Source organism: Rhinatrema bivittatum, chromosome 8, assembly GCF_901001135.1.
Source record: "Rhinatrema bivittatum chromosome 8, aRhiBiv1.1, whole genome shotgun sequence".
Lineage (NCBI taxonomy): Eukaryota > Metazoa > Chordata > Amphibia > Gymnophiona > Rhinatrematidae > Rhinatrema > Rhinatrema bivittatum.
In genome coordinates this window covers 171150174-171166262 of record NC_042622.1, presented here as the reverse complement: position 1 = coordinate 171166262, position 16089 = coordinate 171150174, and the positions used below count along the sequence as shown (strand labels likewise).

General features: G+C 46.9%; 1 protein-coding gene across 2 annotated transcripts in view; it reads left to right on the top strand.

The window, feature by feature from the left end:
* Positions 1–16089, top strand: part of LOC115097723 (transmembrane protein 211-like) — a 162448-nt gene that overhangs the window by 51211 nt on the left and 95148 nt on the right. The window contains exon 3 of one of the 2 annotated variants that reach the window (XM_029613724.1): positions 12296–12412. The exons of the other annotated variant lie outside the window; for it this stretch is intronic. Within the exon in view, the coding sequence (XP_029469584.1) occupies positions 12296–12375 (80 nt within the window). The 3' untranslated portion in view covers positions 12376–12412. Of the gene's footprint in view, positions 1–12295; positions 12413–16089 lie in introns of those variants that run through there. 2 annotated transcript variants of the gene reach the window in all.

Sequence of the window (16089 nt, the reverse complement as noted above, 5' to 3'; positions counted from 1 at the left end):
ATATAAATACATACTTGAACCATCAAGTGATTTAGCTAACCAAGCAAACTAAAGCAGAATTAAACTAAACTACGTAATTATATAGTTTTCCCCCTTGTAGGTAGCCCAACTCATCAACTCTAAATCTCTTCTCAGTCCTAGTTCTTCATGCCCTGCCTCCCATGCCAACTTACTCAACAGCCATGCCTGAACCTGCTTCCCGAGTCTCAGCTAGTTCTCTTCCACCCTGAGCTCTTAGGGCAAATAGCGATGGAGCTTAGTGACTGAAAGCTATGTAACGGAGAACCAGAATCCTGCTAAAGATGGAACTGCTGTGATGATCTCAATGTCTGTGTGGGCAAATATCAGCCACATATACTGGGAGACCCCATTTAAAGACCAGCACCAACAGCTTAAACCAAATCCTGGCCCCCGGCAACCGACAGAGCTCTTGTCAAATTGGTGTTAAACTTTCACCCTTACAACTTGGCAGCTGTATTCTGAAGCAGTTGTAAATGCTCCAGGCGAACCTTGGTATAATGAGTTACCGTACTCTGTCCTATTAGTAATACAAGAATGGATGACTACTGCCAGATTCCTAGGGGCTGTAGTACCACACAGTTGCCTAATCTATTCATTTATTCATAACTCAGAGCAGGTTGCAGCAGAGAGGTGCATAAAGCATACAGTACAAAACAATCATGTCAAAGAAAGAAAGAGCGAGAGAATCAAGTGGTTTGAGCAAAGACTTTGGATGCTCCCTATTGGAAGTGGGAAGCTATTTTGCCAGTCCAAGTCCACTTTCAAATAGAAAAGTCTTTAATGCTTTCTTAAAAGTTTGTGAATTTGAGATTACACGGAGTGGGTAGGGAAGAGAGTTCCACAAGGTAGGTCTAGCGACAGGAAAAGCCCTTTCCCATGTCTCTGTGAGCTGTGCGTGTCACATAGAGGGCCTTAAGCGGCTTTAAACTGCAAAATGAAGCACGCACTATTTTAGAAATTTTAAGAGAGTCTTTCTCCATCCTAGAATCAAGCCTCCAGCGAAAATGGGCTGCCATCACACAGCGCTGTGTGGCTGCTTCTGTCCCGTCATCACACAGTACTGCGGGGCTGCTTCTGTAATGTCATCACGCAGTGCTGAGGAGCTGCATGTGGCTTGTCATCACATAGCACTGTGGGGGATACTACTGCCCCATCATCACACAGCGCCCCAGGGCTGCATCTGTGCTGTCATCACATAGTGCTGCAGGGCTACTTCTGTAATGTCATCATGCAGTGTAGTGGGGCTGCTTCTGTGCCGTCATCACCACAGCACTGCAGGACTGCTTCTGTACTGTCATCCCATGGTTCTGTGGAGCTACATCTGTGCTGAGGAGCTGCATGTGTCTTGTCATCACATAGCACTGTGGGGGATAATTTTGCCCCATCATCACACAGCGCTCCAGGGCTGCATCTGTAACATGGCTGGATTCAGCAGGCTCAGATACTAAAGTCAGGTGCAGAGGATACTCCTTTACAAGCACATTCCCAATTGTGTTCTGTGAGCCCATTTTCAAAGGATTTAGGCTCCTGACTTTTGGAGTCAGGCTCTTAAATTGTCCCTTTTGAAAATGTACTAGGGCTGAGGCCTAAATTTATGCTCCTGGTTTCACCAAGCTCCTAAATTTAGAAACCTAAAGATTGCATGGTTACAGGGGTGGAGTTAGGGGCTTAGCTCTGACCCTCAGCACAAGGCATGGAAATCTAGGCAAGGGACTAGCAGGCCTGCAATCATGAGCCTCAATGCTAGGAGACTAAATTTAGGTGGATTTAGGTGCCTAAGTTTCACTGAAAATAGCCTTCTATCTTTAGTTCCTAAACATAGGCTCTCAGCTTCTTTTGAATATCTGCCTCTGGATGCTTGGAATACAAATTATGAGGAGGGACAGAAATTTGATAATTATGAGCAGAACAGGCACATTTGACATTCTCTGTCCCACTTCCTTGTCTCTCATCTCCTAGCCTCACCCTTCCTGAGACTTTCTCTCACCCCCCTCTTCTCCCTCATGTGAAAGATTGTTGGACATGCTTCCGGTAATGTATGAAAAGGAGGAGAATTTGCGTGGGGGAATGGAGTCTTGGAATTTATTGGCTGGGATGAGGAGTTTTGGCTATGTCATCTTGTATTTTATTTTTTGGAGACTTCTTGTAATCCGCCTCTGATGCACTCTTGAAGCTGTGCAAAGCAGAATACAAATGTTCTCTGCAAGCTGTGATACCCTGAGAATTATCCTAAGATGAGATGAGCTTTGCAGAGCTCAGAGGTAAGAGAGGGGGAGCCTAGCACAGGAAATTCAGATCTTCCTGCAAAATCAGGACAGTCACTGACATCAAACACTAAGTAAACCCTTATATTAAACAGATGGAATAATAATTCTATGTTTAACAAAGGGAAGTCACCAAAACAGCACTGCATAATACTATAAAACATTGCATAGAAACATGACGGCAGAAAAAAGGCATGTGGCCTCTCCACACCAACTACTCAGCTCTACTATCCCTGCCACTCCCTCAGAGATCCCATGCTATCTACTCTGCCCGTCCACACCAACTACTCAGCTCTACAATCCCTGCCACTCCCTCAGAGATCCTCTGTACTTATCCCATGCTATCTACTCTGCCCATCCACACCAACTACTCAGCTCTACAATCCCTGCCACTCCCTCAGAGATCCTGTGTGCATATCCCATGCTATCTACTCTGCTCATCCACACCAACTACTCAGCTCTACAATCCCAGCCACTCCCTCAAGATCATCTGTGCTTTTCCCATGCTATCTACTCTGCCCATCCACACCAACTACTCAGCTCTACAATCCCAGCCACTCCCTCAGAGATCATCTGTGCTTTTCCCATGCTATCTACTCTGCCCATCCACACCAACTACTCAGCTCTACAATCCCTGCCACTCCCTCAGAGGTCCTCTGTGCATATCCCATGCTATCTACTCTGCCCATCCACACCAACTACTCAGCTCTTCAATCCCTGCCACTCCCTCAGAGATCTTCTGTGCTTATCCCATGCTATCTACTCTGCCCATCCACACCAACTACTCAGCTCTACAATCCCTGCCACGCCCTCAGAGATCCTCTGTGCATATCCCATGCTATCTACTCTGCCCATCCACACCAACTACTCATCTCTACAATCCCTGCCACTCCCTCAGAGATCCTCTGTGCTTATCTCATGCTATCTACTCTGCCCATCCACACCAACTACTCAGCTCTACAATCCCTGCCACTCCCTCAGAGATCGTCTGTGCTTTTCTCGTGCTATCTACTCTGCCCATCCACACCAACTACTCAGCTCTACAATCCCTGCTACTCCCTCAGAGATCCTCTGTGCTTATCCCATGCTATCTACTCTGCCCATCCACACCAACTACTCAGCTCTACAATCCCTGCCATTCCCTCAGAGATCCTCTGTGCATATCCCATGCTATCTACTCTGCCCATCCACACCAACTACTCAGCTCTACAAACCCTGCCACTCCCTCAGAGATCCTCTGTGCATATCCCATGCTATCTACTCTGCCCATCCACACCAACTACTCAGCTCTACAATCCCTGCCACTCCTTCAGAGATCCTCTGTGCATATTCCATGATATCTACTCTCCCCATCCACACCAACTACTCAGCTCTACAATACCTACCACTCCCTCAGAGAACCTCTGTGCATATCCCATGATATCTACTCTCCCCATCCACACCAACTACTCAGCTCTACAATACCTACCACTCCCTCAGAGATCATCTGTGCTTTTCTCATGTTCACTTGAATTCAGATACTGTTTTTGCCTCCACTACCTCCACTGGGAGGCTGCTCCATGCATTCACCACCCTATCTTTAATGAAATGCCACCTTAGATTACTCCTCAGTATCCCCCTTTCACCATCAGCCCATGACTCCTCCTTCCAGAGTCTCCTTTCCATTGAAAAAAACCCACCACCTGTGCATTGATACCTCTGAGGTTTGTTTTTTTAAATTGCAATTTTTATTTTCAGTCAAATATATAACAGTGACTTTAGCAAAACCATCATTTGACTTTACATGTTGAAGTAATATGCAAATCATAAGCAACATTTTCAATATGTCAAGTCACCTCTGAGGTATTTAAATGCCCTATCATATATTCCCTATCTTGCCTTTCCTCTAGGCAGTGGCGTACTAAGGGGGGGTGCGGTCCGCCCCAGGTGACAGCCAGGAGGGGGGAGGATGCCAGCCGGGAGGTCGGTGGCCGCGAGCGAAGCCCATCCAGCTCGCAGTAGAAGTAGAGGGAGGCCTCTGGGCTGTGAGCGGTGGTAGCACTGGGCAGCCGCCTAGAGTGCCACGGGTCTGAAACCGGCAACTGCATAGCCTTTTCTTCTTCCCACCCCCTGCGGCCTGGAAGAGGAAGTGGTGGGTCTGTGCAGGCAGGAAGAAGGAAAGGTCATGCAGTTGCGGCCCGAAGCAGGAGGAAGAGCAATAGCGCTGCCCCCCCCCCACCCTCCCCACCGCAGATGCAGGAAGCAGAGCCACACCAGCCTCCGTGCCGCCTCAAGAAAAATGAAGAGTCCCCGTCTGCCGCGGGGCTGAAGGAGAAAGCTGCTGCTGTGCTTCTGATGGGGAGAGGGGTAGGAAGTGAGAGAGTGTTCATGTCTATGAGTGTGTGAGAGCATGTCTGTGTGTGTGTGTAGGAGTCTGTGTGTCTGTGTGTTAGAGCATGTCTGTGTGTGTCTGTAGGAGTCTGTGTGTTAGAGCATGTCTGTGTGTGTGTGTATGGGAGTGAGGGTGCATGTTTGTGTGTGTGAGAGGGAGCTGTGTGAAGGGATATGTATGTGAGAGAGAGAAATGGAGGGAGCCTGTGTGCAGGGGTGTGTGAACATGTGTGCAAGAGAGAGAGGGAGCCTGAGTGAGAGAGAGGGGAACCAGAGATCATTGGGGGGGGAAGGGGGGAGAGAAGTGAATCTGGGGGGTGGCGCCAAAGGAATTATCCACCCTGGGTGCCAAATACTTTAGGTATGCCACTGCCTCTAGGGTATACATGTTTAGACCTTAAAGTCTGTCCCCATATGCTTTAGAATGAAGACCACTCATCATTTTAGTAGCCACCCTCTGGACCACCTCCATCCAGAATTGTACACAGTATTCCAGGTGAGGTTTCACCAGGGATCTATACAGGGTCAATTACAAACTGCAAGTGAACCTTGGTGGGGAGTGGGGAGGAAGAGGGGAGAAAAGGAGTAGTGAGAAGACTGCAGGCATCCAGAATACAAGCAGCGGAGATTTCCAATAAAAAATGGATGAAGCTGGAAGCAATCCCCAAGATAAAGTAGATGTAAGGGAATCCCTTAGATCTCTGATGATGGTGAGATCTCATGAGCTGGTGTGATCACTGCAACCAGTGGACATGAAGAGCATGAGGTGGGGATGGCTGCTTTGTAGGAGGTGTGAGTTATGAGAGGTTATCTGGTAACCAGAGGAAGTAGGATTAGGAGAATGAGAAGGAACGAGGCAGCTGAGTGATGTGAGCAGGGATTAAATAATCAGTGTTACCGTGGTAGGTAGCGTATCTCAGTCTTCTACCTGGAAAGTAATACCTTGGCCAGGATTAGCGGTGAAGCAAGTTTGGATGCTGGTTTTAGCTTGTCATGTTCTGTAATCCCAGCCTGCCTGTTCTGTCAGTTCAACGCCCGTTTCCAAGAGGCAGGATCGGACCGGAAGCAAGCAGGAAGCAGGGGTAGGCTTCAGTGACATTCTTCTGATGCTGTGCATCCTAATGAGACCCAAGATATACATATGGCTGCAGCTGAAGCTATACTAAGGCCATCCCACAGATCACAATCCTGAGGCGGCATGCTGTGGAAACCATTAAAGCTCTCCCCAGCTAACACTCCTGTGAGCTCTTGGAGAGAATGAGGACCATAAAACAACTGCAATGGCAACCTGCTAGTCAGGAGAATAAACTTGTGATTGATTTGGTAACTGCAGCTTCCAGAGAAATCTGTTGAAACTCTATGATGAAGCCGTGAAATGATTCCCTGTGGGATGAAACTGCCCACCCAGACTGCTGCACATTGAAATGTAGCAGCCACAGAGAATGTCCATGGCAGGTAACATTACAGCTGGTGGGAAACACACAGCGGTGTTCCTGTTTACGCATTATTGGTTTGCTACTGCTGTCGGTGCATGACAGTTCAAGACATTATTACACAAAGAGGCATATATACGATGCAATTTTTCCATAGAAAAACCCTTTAGTACATTATTAGGCCCTAAGGGTTTCTGCATAAGCACAGGATTCGAAAATCAGCCTTCTCACTTCAAAGCAATGGTGCAACGCTGCAGGATGGGGTCATGCAAGTTCTTAGATCTTTCTTAAAAAAATAAAAATAAAAATACACCTAAAGAAAACCATTAACGCCCACCCCAATGTCCTCTTATACAGCCCAACACAGACTGGGCCCCAGAGGGAGATTAAAGGCATGAATTATAGATCTTTAGATACTGCAACTTTTCAGAAGAAATTCATAATTCATGCTGAGGACTACACCGGAGGCAGATAGTATCTTAATACTCTGCAGGCCTGTCTGTTTGTATTTTGTTGAATGCTTGTTGTGTATGTTTTGATGTCAAACGCCTAGAACAAGGGATGGTGTGGCTTGCTAATATTTAAAAGAACAAAAGAAATAAGGTCACCTGGTGATTAACAGGTAGATTTTAAAAGCGTGCTTGCGCAAAAATGTCCCCATACATGTGTATGTGGGCCGCGCGTGAGTAACGCAAATTCTAAGGAGCCGGGAAGTACGCGCGTACAAACCTGTGCACGCGTCAAGAATAAGGAGGCAGAAAAGGGGCGGGGCATAGATTTATGTGCATAACCCCTGAATATTTGCAAGCCTGAACAAGGGAACGCCCTGATGAGGTGCAAGGAGAGAGAGAGAGGGAAAGAGAATCTGACACTCTATATATTTTCCACTGTAAGATGGGCACTTTCAGTCAGGGTGGGTTTTGTTGGGGGGGGGGGGGGAACGGGACGGTGTTACACAGCCCAATAAGTTACCAGGTCCAGTGAGTCCCCACAGAGGGAAAGAGAGCCCAGCGAGGTATTGTGTCACGTGGAGAGACATCAGGCTGAAATAGAATAAGATGGTGAACGCGGAATAATGCAGTGAGACAGCGCACTGAGCTACAATGGCGGGGTGAGATACTATGCCAGACAACAGTAGTAAGTTATGCAGGGAGCAAAGCCTAGAGCCTTCAAAGGCCTCTGGAAGATGAAGTAACAGTAATGCAGAGTCAGGCATTTGGGGTAAAGAAATCTGAGCAGGTGATGTGCAGTAACCAGGAGCGAGAGACCTTGAGATGATAGCGTCTGATGATCTAAGTGTAGAGAAACAGTGTGATAAGGCAGTGATCAATGTTGTGAACGACGAGAGCATGAGTCCCTCTTGCTGCAGGCAATGTGGAAACATTTGAAGAGCCCATTTTTAGGGTGCAGGCAATGGCATCATCCAAGGGCGCTGCAGGCTTATCCCTCCTTTAAAAGAGGCAGAGTTGCACGTGTGCCTAGAGGACAGCGCGAGGGAAGAATGTCAATGGAATTCAGCCGCATGGATGATTGGGGGCAACCTCTGCTATGGGAGGCGGCAGCACGGGTCCAGTGGCGTCGGGGTGAGTGAGCTGCTTGAGGGCCTAACCCGTGAGCAGTGATTGTAACAATCAAAGCCAGAAGGATGCCAGAGTGTATAGAGAGAGGCACAATCAGTGGGAAAAATAGTGATAATGCCTCTTCATAGGCCATTGGTAAGGCCTCAGCTAGAGTATTGTGTTCAGTTCTGAAGGCCATCTCTCAGAAAGGATAGAGATAAGCTAGAGGAGGTACAGAGAAAGGCAACCAAAATGGTTTGGCGTCTGCACCAAAAACCATATGAGATTGAAGAACCTAAATATGTATATCCTGGAGGAGAGGAGAGATGGGGGGGATATAATGGTAATATTTAAAAAATCTGAAAGGTATTGAAAATGCACAAGAAATAAATCTTTGTCAATGGAAAGGAAGGTGTATAATTAGAGATTATGATATGAAGCTCCAAGAGGGTAGATTCAGGGACATCAGAAAATATTTTTTCACACAAAGGGTGGTGAATTCCTGGAATGCCCCCCCCACCCCCCACACACACAGACAGAGGAGGTGATAAAGACAAAAATGGTAACAGAATTTAAAAAATGCAGGACGAGCCACAGAGGATGGTAATAAAGCAGTGGAGTCACCTGCTTGGCATGGCGGTTCAGCCCAGAACTGCAGTGGTATGATTGACTGCATTGTGCTCCCAAGAAGAGAGAACCTGAAATGAGTGATGGTTTCAACCCTAATCAGCAATGGTAAAACAGCACTGGGCTTCCAAGAAGGCAGAGGCGATCTACCCGGAGAAACCATAGTTTTAACCCAAACGTCGATTAGCATGGGGAGGCTGGATGTTTTGAATATTGGCTTTTCTAGTTTTGATAACTATGGGGCGGATTTTAAAAGGGTTACGCGCGTAACCCTTAAAAAAAAACCCTGCGCACGCCCCGGGACGCGCATATGTCCCGGGGCTTGCAAAAAGGGGCGGAGCGTGGGCGATCTGGGGGGCGGGGCCTGAGCCTCCAGGCACAGCGGCCATTTGCCGCTGTGCCCGGGATCGCGGACTGGCCGTCAGCCGGTGCGCGTAACTTCTTCAACAAAGGTAAGGGGGGTTCTAGGTAGGGCTGGGGGATGGGTTAGGTAGGGGAGGAGAAGGTGTGGGGGGATGGAGGAAACGTAGGCAGGTTGTGCGGCTCGGCGTGCGCAAGTTGCACAGTTGTGCACCCCCTTGCGCGCGCCTACCCTGGATTTTATAACATGCGCGCGGCTGCGCGCGCATGTTATAAAATCGGGCGTAGATTTGTTCGCGCCGGGTTGCGTGAACAAATCTGCGCCCGCGCGCAGGTTTTAAAATCTGCCCCTATGTGAATTGTTAGGAGACTTGGTAATAAGAAATGGAAGGGGAGCGGAGTGCTGGATTTAGGGTTGGTCTTATAAGAATCATAGAGAAAGGCAACAAGGCCTATCAGTTGGAGGTAGTGGAGGTTGGCACTGTCACATATTCTGGGCACAGATGGGACTGATATGGAGGGCAGTGGTAGGAGAAAGGCTGAAAGTTCAGATCAAAGACATGGAGGGTGGGGAGCTGGTGTAGGGTTGAGTGTGGGAATTTAAATACTCATCTTCTCGAAGTGAAAGAATCTTGACTGGGCAGACTGGATGGGACTAGGTAGGTCTTTTATTCTGCCGTTACTTCTCATTTTACTATAAGATGGACCACGATGTACCTCTTAGCTCTGAGAGAGAAAGGACTTCTCTCACTTCATTGGAGGGGAGAGAGAGAAGGTGCAGGGCTCACCTGCACGGCAGAAAAACAAATCCAAGGGTGTGTTCTGCTGCATTCGGCACAGCAATAAATTGCTAGAAAAGGAACAACTTTTCCAGGTTGGGTTGCCTGTGTTATGCACCACATCGATATTTTTGCATTATTTATAGAATTGAAGCTGCACATTGTCTCTGTCTTGTAAAAGAGAAGTATGACAGAGGCGATGGGGCTGCACTTTCGGCTTCTGTCCTGTGTAGCATAAGACGGTCACTGTCACTGGAACTGCAGCAACTCAGTCGTCAGACACTGTTCACAGAAAGTTTCTTGGATCCTGTCCCTCATTCCCCAACCCCGATTGTGTGATTATGATCCTCTGGTTCCTGGCCTGCTCTTTCAGAACATCAAAGACTGACCATGGACTTCTGTGCTCCTTAATCCCTGCTTCCTGCCATTGCACCAGCGGATACTTCAACCTTCCAAAAATCACAGCATTTATGGGGCCTCTTTGGGCAGTTTTCCCCTTTGTTACCTGCCATGGTTCTAGTGTCCCTTAAAACCAGGCTGAATTGGAAGACCAAAGGATTTTTTTCTTGTTTGTGCTTTGGGTTCCCTTTCTCGGGAGCCTGCTCTCCCAGTCAGACACTGGAACGTCCTTCCCCTAGCAGTAGTCTGTGCTTGCCAGCCTCAGTTCTGACCCCATGGCTAGGACAAGGTTCCGACTTTACTCTGGCCTAGCATAGACATTAAAAAATCACTTAAAAAGCAGGTAGAAGAGCATAGGTCACTGCAATATAACGGTCAAATAAAAACATGAAGTTCTGATGGTTTTAGTGCTATTGAACAGGCTGTAAATAAATGACAGAGTATAAGTGATATTGACGAATGAAAATTTACTAGGGACATTTGATCAAGCTAATAGCCTATTTAAAGCCTTACTGTGCCTCGGTAAGCATTTTCTATCCTGCCTTTTAATTTCAGCTCACTGTGGGTTCCCTCTGGTTTCAGTTGAGGTGGCCCTTGAGTGAATAGTATTAAATTGATGGGATTTACTTGGCTTCTTGCCTGAGCACTGGGGAAGGCGTCTTCGTCTGACAGATGTATCCCTCCTTCCACCTGGGTTAGGACAGGCACATGGCTGAGAACTCCTGGAGCAGACAATTTCAACCACTACACTGGAGACAACTTTCTTGCATTAATTATGCAGTTATTTCTAATTTTGCTGCCTTTTGTTCCACGAGGAAACTGGAAACACAGGAACAGAGAAAATGATGGCCAGTAAGAACCGTAAGGCCCATCTAGTCTTTAGCCATTTACCCTTCCCGCTGCAGATTCATAGATGCTACCTTTTTCTCCCAAAAAGCAAGGCCCATCTGCTGCAAACTCTTGAATATGCCTCGTCTTCTATCAGGAGTCTTCCCTGTAAAACTTCTTTAGCATCAGGTGGAACGGCAAAGGGAGTCTTCCTGGGGTGTTGTTACTTTTGTGTGGAATGGTTGTGCCCTGACAGCACTATCTTTACCTGCTTGTTTGGATACCAAGTGTGATGCGACTGAGTTAATCTCTTCCCTTGGAAAGATGAGAATCGACCTAGCACCCTTGGTTAGTATATCGCCATGAATCAGAATCTCCTGTGGACGTATGTGGGTTCCCCCAGGTTGGACTCGTATAAATTGATCATGAACAGCACAGCTTCTCTCTCATTTTGCTATGAGACTTTGATCCTGCCCTTGATTTCCTTGAGAATTGTCATGCTTTGTCCTTCGCTGACTTTCATGACAAATGTATCCGTATCTCATTACTGCTACAAGAAAAAAAAGGAAGCCATGGCTTGCAAATTAACCAGCTTAGATAATACAATAACAGAGTCATTTCCCAGGCATTGCCTGGCCATTGTTATGTGGTAATTACTGCACTTTAAGACAACTATTGTCAGTGATTATTTTTTCTTAATTGCTTCTTGTCCTGACCTGACTTCCATTCCTGTGCACCCTTTTCCTCTCAGCCATGGAAGGGCTTTAGGGCTAAGCTTAGGGAGGAGGCAGAACCCTTGAACCCAAGAATAACACGGAGAAGGCATCTGCTTGGTTTCTTTGCAGCATGTCAGTCATCCTTTCTTATTGAGTAATGAGTAGGTTGTTGAGCTATTTCCCAAGCGAGCAGTCTCTGAATGGTAAACATGCAATCCCTTCTGTGCCAGCATTCATGTCTGGGTCTAGCCTTGGTCCTCTTTTTGACTTGTAAGGAATGTGCAGTTAGTGGTGGTGAAACATCAATAGGGGGTCATGAGGCCGGAATGGGATACGTAGAGTGCCAGCAGGTTCCTAATGAGTGAACGGGGATTGCTGCTCAAGGCCTTGTCCTGCTAATCATGCCTCAGTCATGGAGACCTCCATCTTGAGGTAGTGATGGCTGCAGGAGAGATGCTCCTCCTGAGTGCTGAAGTCATTGGGGGTGGGGTGGGGGGGGAGGGGCATGGAGAGGATTCAGGAACAGCAGGCAGCAGAGCACTCACTAACAGCAGGACATTGGACAGAATTTTAATCTGTCAGGGGCAGCCCATATTCGTATCAGCTCAGTCTTCCAAAAGCAAAGGGAACAGTAGGTATAGGAATCACAGAGGGCAATGGAGAAGGCCCAGTGTAACCCAAACTATAAAGCAAAATTCATCCTTCTTACTTTCATAGCTGACGGTCGCTACCAGTAAATGACTTAGACATTGACGACTACATTCATTTTTTGCTAGTAACCCTGATTTGGGATGTAGCATCACGATAAGTCTTATGAACAGGTCTTCCCTCCACTGTCACAGAACGGTTTTAAGCTTCCCAGTTTTCCCTGCTAAACGTTTTCCTGCTTTCCGTGGGGGCAGCCATTGTTGCAACAGTTTGTGTCACTTCTCATTGCAGCTGGCACCAGGATGGCAGACACTTCCAACCTTTCCGTGGATGATAATTGTCCAGAGTGGTGGTCAGTGGAGGCGGTTTGATAGCAGATTTGGAATCGGAAGGAAAAAGGTCTGTCCAGGAGGGATGTGGAAGACTGAGGCTTTGCATTTTGTTCTCCTGAGAGACTGGGTAGGGCCTTTCAGCTTTGCACACTCATTACGTATGGTGATGCTTCTTTTGGGCATGAGGGAGGACCATTCCAGGCCAAAGGCAAAAGCAGATAACGTACAGTAAACCCAGCTTCTCCAGTCATGGTGATTCCCAGCCGTCTTTCCTCTTGTAAATATTCCCAATCTGCTCTCATTGTTAATCTTGTATAGTTGTGCAGAAGGATTGGATCATTGCCAGTTACCCTAATTTATTTGGTCTTAAATGTAGCAACAGAACTGCCCAGATCCGTCCTGTTTGGGGCTGATGAGGTCATTATTGGACTACATGAAAACTAGTACAGTGATGTCACCAGTGTGTGCGAGGGGATAATTCAGATATAAGCAACGGCAGCTGAAGGAAAGTTTCCCAGTGTAGAGAATTTATCACCTGTGGATCGGGGTCTGTAGGACCATCCATCCCACCTGCCATGCTGGGTCTAAGGCACAAGGGCTTCGTTCTCTTAATTTGGTGGGACTGGAAGGCTGGCAGCTCCCCAAACCATGCATGGGGCAAATGTGCTGCCCTAAGAAAGTGCTGAAATCTAGCATTAAAATTAAGGAATCAGATTTTCTGCTTCTCTATCTGGGAAATGAGTTCAGAAGCAGAAGATCTGATTTCCTGTCCTTGGTGCCTGCCGCCCTAGAGCTGTGCACTGATGTAACAGTGCCAGATATATCAGCACAGTCAGAGTGAATTTGTAGTAATTGCTGTGTTGTTTGATTAGTGCACGGGATGCTTTTGTGGTGCAGGAAAGGCACTTGCTGCGGTCGTTCGTTTTGCCCCAGAGCATCCTACTGTAAGTTTCATCCCAGTGGGTCTATGTCCACTCCTGCAATTTGTGCTGGTCTGGTTGGCAGTAAAAGTTCTCCCTGGCCTGGATCAAAGCTGCTGGGATCCCAGGAAGCAATTAACATTTCCTCTAGTGTTATAGTCCAACTACATGAGGCCTAGATGTAAGACAATTTTTGTAGGGTCACAGGAGGGCGCTGTGAAGGGGGCCGGAGAAATATATACTGCTCTCCCACCAGAGTCAAGGGAAGTACCACACTCCTACTGGAGTCAGGACATTTCAGGATTGGTTTGGGACTCCACAGAAATGGGCAAAGTGGTGATTCTGTTTCTGGAAAATGAACACTGTGCTCATGGACAGTGGCCATACAACATTCTGGGCTGCTCTGTTTTCTTCTGGTGCTTGCTGACACATGGAGAGCTACTTACTTTCCAAAATGTTTAATAACTTTATGGTCTCCTGTACACCCAGACAGACATATGGAAAAAAGCTTTGCTGGGCCTGGGAAGTAAAAAACTGAATGCTTACAGTAGGAGAAGGAAGTCTCGGTGCTGTAGCAGGGAGCTCAACCCTTTGTCGGATCACGGATGTCACTATTTCCAGGTTACTTTTGTCTAAAATAAGTAAGTGATAGGGTTCAGCCCTCATGCTTGTCCTAAGTCTGCACAGAATGGTAATAACATAGTTTGCAGCCTACAATTTCTATTCCAAAATAGTAAATGGCATCTGCAGTAGTAATTGTGAGAGCCTTAGGACTGTTAGATGACTTCCCTTCAGATTCCTAAAGCCATTTTTTACATATCTATCTAGTTGCTGCACAATGGCCATGGATTAGGAAGTTGTACTGTTGTGTGATTAGGTAGGACTCAGCCTCTCCTGTGGTGACATTCCCAGAGGAATTCCCAGAAAACAGCAGGAGGCTGGTGATACTCTATCTGCGTGGGCCAACTCAGCTCTTTGTTGCATAAGCCTAACTATCTGTTTTTATCACCGGATTCCAGCTGCTTCCCCTCCTTCCTGAAGTTTCAGCTGTCGAGCACTCTTAACACCAAGAGCCCTGTCTGTGAGGCTACGAACGCTAGAGGTCTCAGGCTGTCTCCAGAAGAGAGAGGTTTCCTGCCTGCCTGGACCCTCTCCCTCTGATGGGGGAAAGGAGGGGGCAGTCATTTTTATAGCGGCCTTTTCCAAACGAGTGTCTAAAACCATCCGCTTGGGGCTTTTATTCAGGGTTATAATGGTAGGAAAACCGTGAGAGACATAGTAGGCTACCAAAGGGTACATCTTTATCAGTGTGTTGACATGACATTTTGGGTTATCTGTACATGTTTGTGCTCTGTGATATTATGGTTGATGCTCTCCAGGGGACCCCACTCTGGTTCCTGTTTTGCCTGCTAAATTCAGCTAGGATAAAAAGCATCAAGCTCGGGCACCAGTTATCTCAATGTTCTGCCTCCAATTCTCCTTAACAATAGCTGAAAAACTGCTTCTGGCACATCATTATTCAGCCAGTGAACTCTCACTAATTTCTGACACAACTAATCAGAGTCAGTGAGGAGAGAGTGCCGAATTGTACGAGTGATAGTGAGAGCACTCAGTGAAGGAGAAAGGAGCACATGAGTATTCGGTAGCTCTGATTTATCACTCAAGGAGAAGATTTTATCCTGGAATAGCATAGTGAAAGAGGCTTATGAACAAGCTCTGCTCTTTACATACCATGCATGGTATCACTCAGGTTTAAAAACTGTAAAGCGACAAAATCATCAACTAGAAAGGAGATGGTCCAAATACAAAACTGCCAAGAGTGAATCTCTACTCAAACAGCATTAGATACTACAAGCTTGATAGTCAAATTGGTACTTAGCCAGCTAAGTGGCACCACTGAATATCCGGGTACTAATAGTGGGGCGGGGCCAAAAATAGGGAAAGTTCCCCAAAATTGCATGGATTAAATGCTTTTCATCTCATTACCTTCAACCGGCTCCCTTAACCACCATAATTCCCCATTCCCACTAATGACCAAAACCTGCCAACACTCCCATGCAACACCCCAAACTACAGTTAGCAATTCAAAACCCCTCAGATGGGACTACTGTCAAGATCCGAGGTTAGAGTTGAACCCTAACAAACCCAACCCAACCTGACTTCCAAACTATCTCGCTACATATACCCAGAACCCCAGCTCCCACAAATTTGAAAACATGCTCCAATTGCCAGCCACCCTGGTGATAAAACAGAAGGTAAAAATAAGAAGAAAAGTAAAAATATGAAAAGAAAGCCTGCATGCATAGAGTGGAACAAAATCTGATTACTGAATCACCAGTTAATCTCGGGTGTCCAGTAGAGTCCGCAGCAAACAAGTTAACAGACCCCAGAGTCCACAAAGGACACTCTTGTAAAATTCACTGGGTAGAAGTGTATAAAAAAAGAAAAAATCCCTATAACAAACATCAAGTTAGCAACAGTAAGTCCAATGTGGTACACTTTCCCGGAGCCGAGAGAAATTAACGCCTACCTTTGGGTAGGCGCTAATTTCTGAAAGTAAAATGTGCGGCTTGGCTGCACATTTTACTTACTGTATCCCACGGGCATACCTAATAGCGCCCGCAACATGCATTTGCATGTTGCGGGCGCTATTAGTTTCGGGGGGGGGGGGGGGGGGGGGTTTGGACACGCGTTTTCGACGCGCTAGCTTTATCCCTTAAAGTAGCGTGTCGAAAACGCGCGTCCAACCGCAGGTTAACAGTGCACTCCGCTGGAGCGCACTTTACTGTATCGGCCTGATAATGAGGTATTAGAGCCTCAAAAAGTAACAAGA